Source organism: Perissodus microlepis, chromosome 17 (assembly GCF_051167445.1).
Source record: "Perissodus microlepis isolate ML-2025 ecotype Zambia chromosome 17, ASM5116744v1, whole genome shotgun sequence".
Lineage (NCBI taxonomy): Eukaryota > Metazoa > Chordata > Actinopteri > Cichliformes > Cichlidae > Perissodus > Perissodus microlepis.
In genome coordinates, this window is record NC_140477.1 from 31220577 (window position 1) to 31238247 (window position 17671).

The 17671-nt window shown below is 40.6% G+C and overlaps 1 protein-coding gene across 1 annotated transcript; it reads right to left on the reverse strand.

The window, feature by feature from the left end:
* Positions 1-10639: 10639 nt before the first annotated feature.
* Positions 10640-15208, reverse strand: c17h1orf52 (chromosome 17 C1orf52 homolog). Its single transcript, XM_084909240.1, has 3 exons — positions 14799-15208; positions 13025-13235; positions 10640-12356 (listed from the first exon to the last, which is right to left on the reverse strand). Exons 1-3 carry the CDS (start codon positions 15093-15095, stop codon positions 12202-12204), a joined length of 663 nt encoding a protein of 220 aa, XP_084765366.1. The 5' UTR covers positions 15096-15208; the 3' UTR covers positions 10640-12201.
* Positions 15209-17671: the final 2463 nt, after the last annotated feature.

The following is a 17671-nucleotide window of genomic DNA, read 5'->3' on the forward strand; positions in this document are numbered from 1 at the left end:
CTCCTCTCCATTCTCCACTGTCACCTCGGCTCTGTCGACCCACTCACTCCAGGCTCACTTCGCTCAACTGCACCACCTCTCTCTCTCTCCCTCCCTCGCTTGCTGCCACACGCACACACGCACGCACACGCTTTGGCTCTTCCTTTCTCTCTAGCGCCTCACCTCACCCTTTCCTCATGTTTGCGTCTCAAGTATTTGAAGCATTTTTCTTAGCTTTAAGTTCAAGTAGACGAGGCTTACCTTGAACGTGATTTATCCGAAGAAAGTTATATGGATGCTTTTTTGTGGGGTTTTGTGTGTGCGTGTTTTTTGTTTTTGTTTTATCCAGATGGAGTATCCAATCCAAATACACACAAGAGGGGTTCACTGGTGAGTCTAAATTGCCCAGAGGTGTGAAGCTATCTATCTGTCTGTGTTATCTCTGAAACACACTCGCAACCACACCGGCAGACTCCAATCCGGTCCCACTGCATGGCTTTGGATAATGTGAAGCAGGGCATACATTTTGGACTTTTAACTATACTTTATTAAGTTTTAGAGCTTACATTCAAACTCAGAGTTTAAGTAAGTAATAGAAAAACAGAAAAAAATCCTGTCTTTTCAAGGTCTACTTTAGAAAAATGGGGGAAGGGATTTAGCAAGAAAAGAAAATTGTTTTTGATTAACAAAAGATTTATGTTTTCAAATTACAAGACAGTCTGGGCAAAATTCCAGAACATAGTAGTAGAACATAGAAAACACATTGGATATTTGCACTGAGACTACTTGAAGAAAAAAATGTGTCATTTTCATTTTAACCCTCCTGTTATGTTGGTTTCCAGGGACACCAATTATGCTCCTGGGTTAATTTGACCCAGGGCAAATTTACTCATCCAAAAATGTCAGAAACACGGGAATTGATTGTTTTACAATTTTCTTTTATAATTTTTTTTTTTTTTTCGTTTTCTGTAGTGATGCAGATGACATGTGACATCTCTTCTGTTCTGGGTCAATCTGACCAGCAACATAACAGGAGGGTTAATGGCAGCAACGGATGGGGAAGTTGGGACGGGGTAGCAAAAGGCTGGAGAGTAAGAGGTGTTAAAAAAAACAAATGGAGGAGCATATTGCAGCTATGTAGATTAACAGTCCACAGTTCAGTGACTGGGTATAAAAAGAGCATCTCATAGAGGCAGTTTCTCAGAAGTAAAGATGAGTGGAGGCTCAACAATCTGCAAAAAACTGTTTCTACAAAGAATAATGTTCTTTAGATTATAACTGCTTGTATCCTGTGTGCAAGAGACAAGGCCAGAAAATCAGTACTGGACTCTGGTAATCTTTGGGCCTTCAGGCGGCATTGCATTCTTGTGGTTCACATTTATTTTTACCGAATGAGGAAATTTATCTACATTTGATATTTCACCTTTGCTATTTTCAGACAAATATACGGGTTTAAATGACATGTAAATGATTTTACAGTGTTTCAGTTACAGGTTTTCTTGTGAGGAAATGCATTTATGTGGAAAAACAATGGTTTTATACAAATGTATACCACTGACATATTACTGATGCAGTCCTGTATGTTCATTGATAAAAATGCAGTACAATAATAAAAAAAACAGACAAACTGTAAATCTTGGTAAGAGTTGCCATAAACTAAATGTAGTGAAACAAACAAACTCCTTGGAATGAAGCTGCAAATGTGCTTTGCATCTAAACACGAGTATGGCTCCACACATCACAGAACTTCTCCGTTTTGGTAATACATGCGTATAATTGTAGCGTTTTAAGCTTTACGTGCAGAGCCACGGCGCGGGTGATGGGGTGTGAAGCGCAGCTCTCGGGAGCTCCTGCCTCTCTGCTAAAATTCAACACATATTTGTCCCCAAAATGTGAATTAAATTCAGTTGGAGAGCAGTGAGCCAGGACTTCAAATTACCGCCTTCGCTGGTAGCTGTGAAGGCATTTCAGCAAACAGCAGGGAAAACAACAACTTTCATCTCATGGGAAAAATGTGCTTGACACTCTGCGAAGAGAGAGGGAAAAGGGAAAAACACTAAGCTTAAGAAGATGGCGATGAGGTAGCCACACAGTGTTACTCTTTAAAAATGAGCAGGATCGCGTGTGTAATGGGGAACTTGTCTTTTCATTGCTTTATCTTTACTTTTACACACACAATCCCTTTTTTTTATCCTCAAAATGATACCAACGTAAATAGCCTGGCCTGCCTGATGATGAATCACTGCCGATTACTGGACTGACACCTTTATCTGAAGTGTATCTTCTGTAATCCTCTCCTCTTTGACCTCGCATCTAACCCCTGTCCCTGCTCGCGGGACAACCCGTGTCTTAAAAGCAGCCGAAACAGCAGTGAAAGGAATGAAACATACTTGACTTCAACCTTAAGCCGTTTGTTTGCTGTTGCCTCTACTTGGAATGTGCAAGAGGATGAGCTGCTGAAAAGCTGCAGTGGGTGTATAAGTGCACATGCGCTCTGTATATACCCCTCCCTTTAAGACATGCACATACCCCCTCCTGCACACACACACTGACTGGATCTGAATCCATTGTAAGCCTCTTGGCATCACTGCACCTCTGTTTTCTAAAGTCTACCCATGATTGAGGGCATTTATTGTCAGAGCCATTCATCAGCAGGGCCCCAGCGTCCACACTTTCACGCACCCCTCCACCCACCTCCACTACCCTCACTAAAACATGATAAGCATCTGTTATGGCCCTGCAGGAGCCGCGTAGGCCCTGACGCCTCGGCCTGCCTCCCCGACTGACTGACTAGACCCTGTCTGGGCAGTTATTTACAGGTCAAAACCTGCAGGCTGCATATTGTGTGTTTGTGTTTGAAAGAGAGCTAAAGAGAAAGCAGGAGACAGATGAGGGGGGGTTAGGGATAAGACGCTAGAAGCACAGCAAAGGATGCAGACCTCTGAACTTTAAAGAAGGGCAGGAGTTATTCAGTGGGCTCACTTCAGGGCATGAGCTATCTCTTCTTTATGACAAATTAGTGCAATTTTCATATTTAAAATGTCTCGCATTCTTCGAAATGTGCTTTTGATTCCTTTGTACCAGCAGCAGTGGCTGCCCGTAGGCACAGCAGTGTGAGACTGGAATGCAGAAGATGGTTATCTGTTACTCAGTAACTTAATTAATGATTATTTGGGTCATCATTTGATCTGTACTGAGTCAGAAAATAGTGAAAAGTAGCCGGCATTATTTGGCATGAAAAAGGGATGGAAATATCAAAGTTTTAGCAGTACTTTTAAAGATTTGTTTCAATTTAGTAATGAATTACTATAATATTGGTTACTGTTTCACCTCTAATGACCCGTGCATTGAATATAAAACTTGTGAACTTACAAATTAGACTAAGAAGATATAGCCTTTCAAAAAATTTAACTAGAAAACATTATATAAATAGATCATACTGGATCTCAACGGTCTGGCTACTGGTCTGGATGTCACACTGCCCACCCCTATGCACTCCCTCTAATAATATGACCATATAATAATAAGTGATGCCTGTTTTGATACGTCTCTTCTTGTCTCTGTCTTCTTGTGTTTATACCACGCTCTCTACTTAATCATTAGTTATTATTAAGCTCTGGCTCTCCTCCACAGTGTGTTGTTTTCCTGAGGTTTCTTCCTGTTAAAAGGGATTTTTTCCTTACCACTGTTGCCAAGTGCTTGCTCATAGGGGATCGTCTGGAATGAACAGGGCTATAACGCTCTGCCTGTCTTCACAAACAGTGAAAAAACATACACTGCATTGCATTTTCTGACATAATCAGAAACATAGGCACTGCCATTTAATTAAGGCCATTTCCACCATACAGTTATAAATACTTAGTCTAGCACCAAATCTGTCTCAAATATGAACAGCACCTGCTGTTTCCGTAGCATTTTCTAAATCTACAGCATCCAACTGGTTAAGGAAATGACAGCATTTAGTCTTCCCAGAAAGTAGGGCAGAAAAAAGACAAGCACACTATTGTTTTTTTTTCTTCACTCAATTTGATGACACTGCAGATATGTAGAGCCTTATCCCACCACACTGCTTCACACAATGAATTAAAGCAGATTCAAAGGAACCCAAAATAAAGCACGTGTTATGGGTTGCTCAGCGCGCTGACTCGACGGTGCAGGAGGAATGGAGAACGTTTGTTGACCTTTTTCTGTTCTGCCTCCACCAGTTACTTGTGCCTATTGTGAAGGCAGTAGCAGAACATCTGCTTAGCTGGCCTCTTTTCAGAAGGCCTGGCCAGAGAGCGTACCAGGAAGAAAAGTGAATGTGTAAGTGTGTGTGTGTGCGACAGAGTGAGGAAAATAAAAGGATTGAATGTGCATATATGTGTGTATGTGCACGCACATTTGCGCATGCACGCGAGCGTGTGTTGGGATTCAGAGCTTTGCAGCTGTTGGGGCTCTCCTCCTGATGGCTGCCCATTGTTTCCTCTCTCCGTGTCTCTGGCTCTCTCTCACTCTCTCTGTCCCAGCCTGTTTATGGGCCTTCCCCCTCTTTTTTTTTTTCAGTGCACACCGCAGCTAAATTTATGCCCTTGGACAGAAGCCTTTCTCAGGGTATAAATTAGGCTGGATGCTCCCTGTCAGAGTTGCAGTGCCAAGACGCTGCAGCTTTACGTTTTAGAGAATCACAATATTGTCACAAGCATTCCTTTACAGTTTATTTTACTGCTGAGGAGGACCTCTTATGGTACTTCATTATATCCGCAGCACAGTCTTGTCAAAGTTGTGGGCATATTGCAGCTTTAATCATGTTCGATAAGCAAAACCTTGTGTTCCATAAAACACAAGTTAATTGTTGTCAGGATGGAAAATCCATTTATACACTAATTAGATGCTCTTTTATGAGATAATCAAGAGTAAATTAAAAGGGTCATTTTGCAGTGGAAACAAATAAATAATTCAACTTCTTTGGCTGGGAAAAAGCGCACTTGGGAAATGTTAAACTGCTTGGTATATACTTTAGTTTATAGAACGATCAAACAGAAGACCCTTTAATCTTTGGACTGAGCCAGGTTGCCTGTCCCCTCTTCTCTCCTGAGTCTTTATGCTAAGCTAAGCTAAGAGCTTCATTGTTACCAGACAGTCATTAAGCTGGTTTTAAGCTTGAAATGATGAAAACATCCACAGAAGTGATGCATCTGTGCAATCAAGCTGGGGACAATCATTATGAACTAAAAACTATTAATTACGCTACAATAAAAGGACAGTATCTGTGAACTGGTTGGTGTAAATATAAGCCTTTAGTATCTCCTGATACTTTCTCTGGAACATAGATAAGTTCTTATCAGACATTAACCTGACTGAAACAGTTGAGATATTGACTGAAATACTCTTGGATATATACATATTGAGGAGAGTGAACACACAAGCTGCCTTAAAGATACAATAAACATAATGAAATTGAACTGAATCTAAAAACAAAAAGTTTTGCTAACCTGTCATGTAAGTAGAACACAGTGTCACAACAGACCAGCGCTTTGTGGTTAATACATGTGTTTAAACATACTTTCACAATATTCACACAGAAAAAAAGCACAATCATGAATGAAGAAAAAAAACTGGCTTTGGTCTGATTGGATGAATTAAGGACAAATGGCCAAAATGATAGGATACCCACAGATAGCACCCCCCAAACACACACACACACACACACACACACACACACACACACACACACACACACACACACACACACACACACACACACAAACAGAGAGAGACTGGGGAGACTGGGCTGTCTTTGGTGTCTGCTCCGCATCGTTATCAAGAGACAACTTCTGACATTTATCATGACAAGAGCTCAGTCTTCTTATCTCTGCTACTGTTCTCTATCACTGGAGAAGTGTGAAAGTACGTTCCTGTCCCTGACAGCTTCACGGCCGTCTTGTCATGCTCACTCTGTCAGATCCAGCACAGAATCACTGTATATTATCCAAGCTGTTTTATCTCTCATTCAAGGTTCTACACTTGAGTTAAGATGGTGCTCAGTGTCTTGGAAACTAAATATATTTTCAATTTCTTTAGTCAATCCAATGTGTAGCAGAAAAATAATCTTTCTATAAACTTAAATGACAGCTTTGCTTGTGTATTGTGGCAGTTTATTTGTTTGAGTCTCAACCCATAAAAGAATCCCACGTCTTTTAGTTTTTCAAATGCCGTTGTTGTCCTTCTTTACTCTGCATTTGTCTGTCTGATGACACTGCTCTTCTCTAAAAACCTTCACAGATGTTCTTGGTGGTATAAAGGAATGGAACTTTTTTTTTCAAGCTTCAAACATCTTTTGGAAATATTCGGCTGCAATCAGTGGTCAGTACCACAATGTTACTGTAAACTGCAATATTATGTTACAGTCTGACCACCCCATGCTCACGCTATGAGAAAAGACCCCGTGGTTTATAACAGATAAAGCCTGATCAGAGTAAAGCAGTAATTTTGCTCTTTTATAGTTTTCTCTAAAAGTATATATTTTCAACAATTTAATATTTATCATTAATGTGATCCAAATGTACATTACTGTGTAAATGTTTTGAGCCACACATCTTTTCTTTATACTTTTGTAGGAAATGAGGAATGGTTGCAGGGATTCATGGAAATGGGCAACCATCCATGGATATAAGGCGAAACATCATCTGTACAATTCTAAGAAACTTAGGAGTCAGTAATTGGTATGGCAAGCCTTATTCTTCAGCACAACCTGTCCCACAAAATATTGAAATTTATTTATTTAGTCCTCAGGAATAGTTTTCCTTTTTTTATTTTAAATGACATTATAAATCTCTTCTTTGGATATCGGCCCCCTTTTTGCGCTGTTCTTTATCAGGCTGATCCCACATTCCTTTAATAATGTAGAGGTCTGAGCTCTGGGGAGGCCAATCCATGGCTGATAATGTTCCACTGTGTGTTTTTCTATCCAAGTATGCTTTTTCTACACTGGCAGTGGGTTTGGGATCAATGTCATGGTTACAAATGAAGCTGTTGCCAATCAGACCCTTTCCAGATGGTGTTCCATGGTGGATCAAAATCTGATCCCCAACACCTCTGATTCATTCAACCAACCAAGCATCCATCCATTTTTCTTATCTGCTGCTTATCTGGGGCTGGATCTCTTCCCTCCCTGGAGGAGGACACCCTCCAGTTCCCTAATATAAAGAACCACCACCCTGTTCTACCATATCAGAGGCACCATTTCAGATCTCCATGTGACAAACCCACAAGAGCCTGAAAGAACTGAGGGTGAATCTCATTGTGGAAAGGACCATAATCCAACACAACGTTCTGTGTTTATTTGTCAGTTTTATTTGATCACAACACTGTTTTTGGTTCTTCAGGTTCAGCACCTGAATCCTTCCGCTTTTCAGCTGGACTCCAGCACACACACCTCTCTCTGGACTCCAGCTTCACAATATTATAAGGGAGAAACCTCATTAGTTAATTCTGTGCACCTGTCCCTCCAACCTCCCTGACACTGCCCCTTGAGCTCACTATACCACCCCTCCCTAGCAGCTGAGCCAGGGACCACACCTCCGCCACACTCATCCACTCCAGAGACCCACCAAGGAATTGTTTAACTGCTTTTGTGACCTCCCTCCCAGTGATGGGGCAAGTCATCTCCCTCATTCCTGTTGCTTTCTCTACAGAAGGTAATCAATGGGATTGAGAAGATCCTTGAAGTATTCCTTCTGTCGTCCATCTGTATCCTCAGCTAAAGTCAACAGGAGACCACTCCCACTGTACACAGTGTGAATAGAGCACTGCTTTCACCTTCCAAGTCACCTGACCATTTGACAGAATCACTTCGAGGCTGACTGAAAGTCTTGTTCTGTGCCCTCATCCAACTCCTCAAACACCTGAGTTTTTGTTTCAGCTACTGCCAGAGCTGTACTTAGTACCTGTCAGCTGCCTTGGAGTCCCACAGACTTCTTCAGCTTGATGGTTCCGTCCACCTCCAGTTTCCAAAATCTGGTTTGGGGATTACAACCATGGCAGGCACCAACCATCCTTTAACCATAGCTGTGCACAGCCACCTAAGCAATCAAGGTGTAGAAGACGGCCCATTCAGACTTGGTGTCCCAAACCTCCTTTGGAATGCTTAGAAAGGTCTGCTGGAGGTAGAAGCTGAAATTCTCATGAACTGGAGCCAAGGCCAGATGTTCCCAGTGCACCCTGACTACATGTTTTGACATGCTGAGCCTGTCATGTATCCTGATCAAACATGTTGCCTCTTCAGATTATGCCCAACCAGCTCCATGGGCTAAGGACTATTCATCAGGTCCTCTGCCTTGTGCTCCCTCCCCAGGCCTTACGCCAGAGTGGAGCAAAGCCTGGACTCTTACATAGGACCAATTTTCCTTGGAAGACTGGAAGACAAGTCGATTACATAGCACCTGGGATCACAGGGTTAAACAAATGCCGCCACTATGGTAAGGTGGTGGTTCATAGAAGTAATCCTGACCTCCTCTGTACATAGTGATGGTGATTTGAACCAAAATGTAAAATTTAAGATTCATTACTCCATAAGACCTGTTGCCATGATTTCTAGTTCTTTTGTGATCTGGCATACCTCAGCCCTTTTCTCCCCTTCACTAAGAATGGCCACCCTGTCACTGAGTCCAATTCTGAAGAGTCTTTGGCAAACAGTAGATGAATCAACAGGAGGCCTTGCTGCATCTGTTGGGTTCTATCTCAGGTGTTTGGTGGATTTTTCCCCTTTCTTAAGGACTTGACTTTGACAAACTATTCATGCGCTGTAGATAGATTTTCTTAATGCCTACCGCTTCTTCTTCTGTCTTCCACTTCACTTCACTTTAGTTTCCTAATTTTTTAAAGACATACTGCAGACCATGCAGGTTTTTGCCCATAAAGAAATGAGGGGTGGCTCACGGTTTTTGCACAGGACTTTACTTCAGATCAAGGCAGAAAATTGTATTTGTTTCCCAAGTCTTAGGAGATTTTCTCTTCTGCTGAACATCTGTTTGACACAATTGGCCACACCAGATTGTTGGTGTGAAAAGCAGCTGTTTGCCTCTAGAAAACATCCAGGGATGAGTGGAGATTTTAGGGACGTTGGTGAGTGTGTTGACCAGCATGGTGTGGAGAGTGTAAATAAAACCATAAAGTCTGCCACTATAGCAGCATGACACCGTGGATGGAAAAGTGAGTCAGTCCACAGCTTTGGTCAACTGTGAAATATCTCAACAAGTAATGGAAGGATTGCAATAAATTTCTCTAGACATTTACAACTCCTAAAAGGAAATTTACTTTCCCTCTGTTATCACGAGCAGTCACAACTAATGGATAAACTATTATAAAATATTTTAGACCATGCAGCTACAATATCAGTTAGCCTGAGTTGTCTTTTATTGCGTGTCTGTGAAAAAGCAACCACCGCGCACCGTGCTATCATGCCAATCATAAGATGATGAACCTGGTATATATATATTGTACATGTGAAGTTGCATTTAGCTGCTGTTAGGTGTATTTTTTCTCTCATTGGCTCCAATTTCCCAGCAGCACCAGACAGCAGCCATGGTTACATTTACATACAAGCTGCTACATTGTGCTGACAGTGTGAAAATGTCATAAGTCAGGTAGCAGCAGCTGCTGGGAGCCAGCTTAGTAAAGGCCCCTGAATACTCAGTGGTCATGATGAGGTCTTGACCTTCCAGTAAATGTGTCAAGAGTGATCTAAGGTTAGAGTGACACACACTCCACAATGAGCAGACTGATCCAGGGAACAGCCGTAACTGGAAATCTCTTGCAATTTAACTTTAAATTAGTGCTGTTTTATTCCTTCAAATGACCACAAAATGTTATATTCTTAAAATGCGATTTAGATATTGAGAATTTTAAGTGAAGTTTTGCTGTATTCATTCTGTTTTTGTTAAAAGTGTGTAACATAACACTAATATGTTCTCTTTCTTTAAAGATAAGAGGATAAGGTTAGCCATGTGTGACTTCTGGCGGGATGAAAAATGCTTTCCTGTGGTAAAATGATCTCTATAAGACAAAGAGGCTCAAGTCAAAGAATGCTGTGGATATCATATCAAAGACAGAAACAATTCAACAGCATCAAAAAAACCTCACAAAAACTAAGCTGGAATTGTATTTCTAAAGGCAACGCGTTGCAAAACATCCATCTCCTGGGAAATTTCCAGCTACTAGACTGACAATGAGATGAATAATTCTTAAACACTGATGGATATGACCTCGCTGGTCTTTGCTCATTCAGTCAGTACAGAGAGGGGTTATTTGTGCGTAAATACAGCAGATAAAAATCAGTTCATCGCTGCTGTTCTGCAGGCCCTGGTACACATTTCAGACAAGGCCAGGCACATACCTGGAGGCTGGAATTTTATCAGAAGCATATTCACCACTATTTCATGTCAACCCATGATGACAGATAGACCAGGAATTCCTCTGATCACTAAACTGTTGCAAAGTGGAAACTTTTTTCCCCCAATTCTCGGAAAACCATTATATTTACTCCGATGGCCACAGGAACCTAAAAAATGGATTGTGAGTTTTACAGTCTGTTGCTTTGATAACACAAATCTAAAAAACTTAATGGCTAAAAAATAAACATAAGCTATTCAATAAATAAACAGACTTTGCAACTTAAAAGTTAAATGACTCTTTTCAATAAACAATTTTATTGCCTCAATGGTTTATGTTGCCCAGAAAGCTATAAATATACCGTAACACTGAATTCAGAGAATTGCTGGAAGAAATAAAAGATCCACAAAGAAATACATGTTCCAATACTCGACGTAGTCTAAATAAACATATAGGAGATTATTTCCTGTTGTAGTCCCTGGTACATGACACTGAATCAACAGTTTGAATGGAACAAACATCTCAAGAAAACTGAGACGACACAAACTTCCAAATCAAAGATTACCACTCCCTTTTTGACAGACACGACATATATACACAGCTCCTGATTGTAATTTGAGTAGCCAGCATTTATGCAGTCACACAGCTGACCTCACCATAAACATGGATGGAGTTTCAGTGTAGCATAAAGGCGACATCTAGTGGCCATAAGCAGGAACAACGGGGGAATGGTGCGATTTCAGATTTCAAAGAACAACACACAATCATATTTCGGTGGTGAATGGGCAGTGAGTATACAACACAAAACAAAGTACAGACCAAGTTACCCACCACAGCCAAACATCACTGTTATTATACTTAATTAAATTTATAAAACAGGAAGTAAACACACTTACAGGTCAACACGTTTTGGCCTTCAGGCCTAATGGCTATGACTAAAAACGATCCTGGTGAATAATTGAAGTCCAGCAGAGTCAAACAAGAACAATCTCACAACGTTAATTGTTTGGAAATGATCACTTTTGTACAGCTGTGATATCCTTTATCATTGTGCCTTTAAAATACCCCCCTTAGCTTGTTATTAAGTCCAAAATCACAGCTGTTAGCCTTTAGCCTTTGCAACGGGGCCATCAAATGATGTTTTTTGATATTACATGATATACAGTGCTTAAAAGATTTATTAGACCACTACCCAGTGTAAGGCTTATACCACAGCTCCCCCAAATGAACGATATTGGAATTACCAAAATCATTTTATGTTTCTGTAACAGGTAATCCATCTTTATTCTGAATTATATTTTTAGTGCTAAATACATAACTATTTTTCCAGCAAATTTCAAACTGTTTTACTGAAAAGCAGAAAAAACCCAGTAAATTATTATTTTTGATTAAGATGCCACCTCAAAGTTATTTACCTGCACTCCTGAACAGAAACAATGGTGTTAGTGGTTTATAATTTGGGCCTAGTAGCGGGATTGATCATTTCTGACCTGTTATTGTAGTTCAGTGTGCTGGCTCAGATTTGGGTATAAAAGTGTGAATTCAGTTTGTCATTTACCTAAAAAACTACAACAAGTTTGAGCTTTAAACAAGTTTTTGACAGATGTTCTTGTGCTTATGGCAGCTGGTCTGATAAATTTAAGCACTGTTAACAATGTTGCAAACTGAATCAAATTAAAAAATTCTTATGTGCTCACAGTCTTGAAAAAACAAACTACTGCTTCAAATTATAACATGTACATACAGATAAAACAACGCTCTATGATTGCATGCTCTAATGCAGTGAATGCTCCCTGCTGATGGAAAAGATTTAAATTGCAGACAATTTCCTGGGTGCAGAAAGTTTGGTCCTCACTCAATCTTTTGCCTGAGGATCCTTTTCTCTTCTTCAACAAAGTTCTTGTCAGACGTGGCTTGTCCAAAGTCCCTCTTCCTCTTCTCCTTCTGCTGGAAGGTCTCCACTCGCCGTTTCTTGGCAGACAGCCCTGGCTTCTCTGACTCCTCATCTGATCAGCAGATGACGAGTTGGATGGATTTGGGATTTTGTAGAGGGACGGCGAGTAAAACATAATCTTTATTATTATTTCTCAACAGCACATTGTTTAAATAAACAAATCCACATTTTCCAAGCAGGTGCAAAGCAGAAAGCAGAGCAAACGCCCTCATTATTTTACTGTATTGCACTCATTCGTTACATATAGTTGGATGGAAATACGTAGGTGGAATGGTGCAGCTGATATTATGCTTCGCATCTTTGGGTATTGATTAAAGACACAAAGACTGGCCTGAAACAGATGTTTACATTTATAATCTGATACTTTTATTTAGTTTTTGGTATTATTTATTTCACATTTTTGTGGCAGCAAATCAAATAAATCTTTGTTAACAACTTCCAGCTCTTCTCTGAAGAAATCCAAAAATCCTCACACACAACTTTATCAACATATTGAAAACATTAACACGATGTTCACCTCTGGTATCTACTGTATTGCCCTTGTTTCATTTCCATGTAGTTCTTTTGCTTATCACAAGTTCATACTTTCTTGCTAATTTACCAAATTATCAAATAACATAGGATTAAATACACATCAAAATTTATTGGGATTTTAAAGCCTGTGGGTATTGCACAACGGTATAAAAGAGCTGTGATGAGGAGAATGAAACTGAAACTCACCAGAGTCTGAGGGTTGCTCTTCTTCAGGTAGAAAACGAGCTTTGCCTGTATAAGCTTGCGGTGCGTCTTCGCCGTTGTCCTCGTACACATTGGACCACTTTATAGCCATGTCCATTCCAGGGGGAGGTCCTTTCTTCTTCTCTGGCTCTGCAGTGTAACTTTCAGGCGGGGGCACGGCATTTGTCTTCCATGGCTTAAATTCTCTGGCAGCCTTCAAGGAAAAAAAAGTGGAAAATTGGTTTAGAGAAAGTCAAACAGCAAAGGTGATCATAGCTAGTCTCCATAAAAGATGCAAGACAGTAAATTCTCTTTAAAATAAACAAGAAATATAACTATTATAATATGTGAATCACTCAATCACTTTATAATGTTCACAGTAGATATATATTGACTTGTTAACACTGAGGTTATGGCTTGTGGTGTTGCTGTACTGCACTACGTTATAATGAAAAGTCTTCCTAACATCGTTTCTATTGGCCTCATTCACTTGCAAAGAGAGAAGAGAGAAAAACATCTTTCATGCACCAGAATGACATCACACATGTGCAAGACTGTGGAAAAGTCTCAAGCTACACCTCAATTCTTTAGATGTTGCAAAAGATTTACAGCGATTTATTGGAACATGTGTAAACACAAATGAAAATATGGCATGCAAGTCAAAAATGATGCTGAAAAGCATCAATATTAGACAACTTTAGCTTCCTTTTAAATTCTTTAAGTAGCCTAAAGGGATAGTTTTTCAGGTTTCTTGAAGTCCACATCAAAACACAATGCTTATGACTGTAAATGACTGTAGACAGTCACCATTGTACCTCTCTCCTGACCACCTCCAATTTAAACCAAGATTTTCAAATCTTTCATCCCTCCCTGTTTTTCAGTCCAGTTCTTGTGTAATCTGGCAAACCTCAACCTTTTCTCCTCCTTTCCTTCATTAAGAATGGCTTCTTGACAGCAACCCTTCCACCGAGACCATTTCTGATGAGGCTTTGGCAAACAGTAGATGGACCAACTACAGGGCCAGATTTATCTCTCAGGTCTTGTGTCAGGCCCTTGCTGGATTTGTTTTCCTACTTCTTAAGAACACGATTTTCAGATACAGTTCATCAGCTGTAGATAATGCCTTTCTTTTTTGTTTTGTTAGACTTGCCACTTATTTGAGTGGCCTCAGCTTCCACGGAGTTTTTAACAACACTCTGCACACCATGCCATCACATTTTTAGCTCTTTGGTAATCACCTTATTGGTGCAAAGACACTATTTTATACTGTCAACCTGTGCACTCTTTGGCATTTTCATAGGGTCATCCGAAGAAATTAACAAATAATATGGTTTTTCAACAGGCTGATCGTAACAAAGTGCCTAAAAATTATATTTAAAATCGGTTCTTTGCCAAGTTGTCTGTTAACTGTAGACACAAGATTGGTTCATCCGCTTATGACACACCTTGTTTGGAAGAACTATTGCTGAAGACCACTTAGAAAGGCTCTATGGAAGTAAATTATAAGGAAATGAGTATGGCTCAATACTTCTGCACAGCCTGTACATATGAATATCGTTACAAAAGTCTGATAACGTCTCCAACCAACCATGGCAGCTAGAGCTGCACTCTGTTCATCAGCTAGCAAAGAAACAGCGGCCACTACTGGGCAGCCTGAGCTAGCACAGGTGAAGCCGATAATCTGCTAAATGTGGCTTGTACAGTGTTTACACTCATCTAGCACATCAGAGCGTGCTTGTTGTGGTCATATTAACCGCAGTTCAACATGTATTTGTACCTCCTCCGGGGCTTTGACCGTCAGGCTGTCCCAGTCTATTTGCTTATTCAGCGGGTTATAGAGGAAAGCGGGTTTGGACACGGAGCGAAACAGCTCGTCGGGTTTGGGTAACGGAGCTCCGCCGGCATCTCGCTTGGTTCCCGGTAGAGAGGACCGAGCGCTCCCCTCGGCTTCGGTCCCCGCTTTCTTCTTTCGGCTTCCCTCCTGGTCGTCCGAATCGCTGTCGTTGCTGCTGTCGCTCAAATCGTCGTAGCTCGAGAAGAACCCCAAAGAGCCCGTCTTCTTTTCTTCTGTCATTTTTCTGAGGCTACAAATACTCTATTAAGGAACAAGATATTGCTGTAAAACCCACGCGAAAATGAAGCTAGATCCGCTGAACCTAACTTCTTCAAGATCTACTCCATTTTGAATGAGCCTCCAAAACAGTTGTAAAGCGAGTAGATGGTGTCGTAAAGCCTGTCGTGAAGCCATTTCCTAGCAGGCTGGTTGTAATTTGCAATTCGACCAAAAGAAAATAAATCTTTCCGTCAAAGTATTTCAGTATTTGGAGTTTATTTTAATGTTAAAATTGTTTCTGTATAATATACTCAGCCACAGTTATTATGTAATTAAATACAATTAATGGGCTGTTGTTTAAGCTCCATTTTCCTCTTTTTGACAGAGAATTCCTGCCATCTGCTGGAGACATTTGACAACTGCAGCCTCCGTACTGCTTAAAAAATGGAGGTCTCCAGCTGAGGTGTAGTGCCAGAAAGTGAGCGTGTTCCAAATAGTGAATGTCGATGTTTCTGTTTGGCTTTATTTATTATTATTTATTTATTTAATTAATATAAAAAGGAACAGGATATTCAAAGGGATATATACACAAAATTACCTATTTTGCAAGTATCTTTCTGACTCTGCGTTATTATACCTACTTTGTGTTACAGGGTCAGTCCATTTTAGGACACTTAAGATATCTTTATAAAATATGCAATGCTTGTGTCAATGTCTTGCATTTTCTGTCGTCTCATCTTGCTTGAATAAGACACTTCAAATGTAGATGATTGGCCTCATCAGTGACAACGATGAGGCCGCCTACAGGGAGGAGGTGGATCGTCTGGCTGAGTGGTGCGACACAAACAACCTGCTGCTTAACACCGAGAAGACCAAGGAGCTCATCGTGGACTACAGGAGGAATGCTGACCCACATCCACCCATCCACATTAAGGGGACGGCTGTGGAGCGTGTGAGCAGCTTCAAGTTCCTGGGAGTCCACATCTCTGAGGATCTCATCTGGACGACCAACTGCTCCAAGCTGGTCAAGAAGGCTCACCAGCGCCTCTTCTTCTTGAGGACTCTGAGGAAGAACCACCTGTCCTCAGACATCCTGGTGAACTTCTATCGTTGCACCATCGAGAGCATCCTGACCAACTGTATAACAGTCTGGCACGGGAACTGCTCTGCCTCGGACCGGAAGGCGTTGCAGAGGGTCGTGAAAACTGCCCAGCGCATCGCCGAAGCACCACTTCCTGCCATAAAAGACATCTACAGGAAGCGGTGTCTGAAAAGGGCTGGGAAAATCATCAGAGACCCCAGTCACCCATCACATGGACTCCTCACCCTCCTGCCCTCTGGGAGGCGCTACAGAAGCCTCCGGCCTAAGACCACCAGGTACCGGAACAGCTTCTTCCCCACAGCTGTCAGACTCCTGAACTCTGCCTCCTGACATCTGACCCACGTTAACACATGGACTGAACATACACACACCCACAATGGACAACTGTACCCTCAAACACACAATAATAACATGGATTGAACCACCACTCACAACCACTAGCACTTTATATAGCCTCTGTAGAAATTATCCACATATCTAATTTATCTTAACTGCACTACTGTATAGCTCTGTAAATAATCATTCTGTACATACGATAATTTTTAACCCTACAACTGTTTACAACTTGCATAGTTCCCATTTCTGTATAGCTGTATATCTCAGATTTCTGTAAAGTTATTTATTTCATATTCTGTATAGTTTTTCATATTTATATCCTGTTCATAGCCTGTACATAGCTTGTACTCACTACAGCCTGTACATACCTATAGTTATAGAATATTCACAACATACTTCATACCGTGTACATTATAACATACCATAATAGACCCATTTCTGTAATATACTTACATATCTATATTATTGCTAATATATATTGTAATATATCTATATCACTAAAGCACTTCTGGATGGATGCAAACTGCATTTCGTTGCCCTGTACCTGTGCATGTGCAATGACAATAAAGTTGAATTCTATTCTATTCTATTCTATTCTAGGTGACACTATAAAAAAATGTTTTTACCTGCATATATAAAAGATATGCAAAAGTCAATTTGTCAAAACTGCAGATTCTAACCCCAGTGTTCTTTATTGAAATGTGTTTGACAGATTATAGGCCAACAACTCATTCACAATGGTTTAAATACAACCAATTTTACATACAATATTCAACTATAACTGAGCAAAAGTGATTAAATAGACTGAATTCAAGAACATGTAAGTCCATCTATCTGACCATCTTCATCAGTTCTTACAGTACATATCGTGCACCTGAATGTGTCCTTTTGCTCTCTCTATTATTCTTTCCTATACGATAGTTGCCCTGTGTCTCTCTATTTCATCTCCACCTTTCTCCTTCACTTATTCTCTGGGAAATATTAAATTCTGCCGCTTTTCACAGAGTAAACGTCCGTGTCATAGATATATCTGACAGCTCAGGTGGAGCACACGGTCCATCCAGAGGAGGGTAGCTTTATTGCCAAGCATTCAAAAAAAAAACAAAAACCCTGAAATCTGTGTTACAGCTGACCTGCACCGTTTGCAGTAGAACACGAA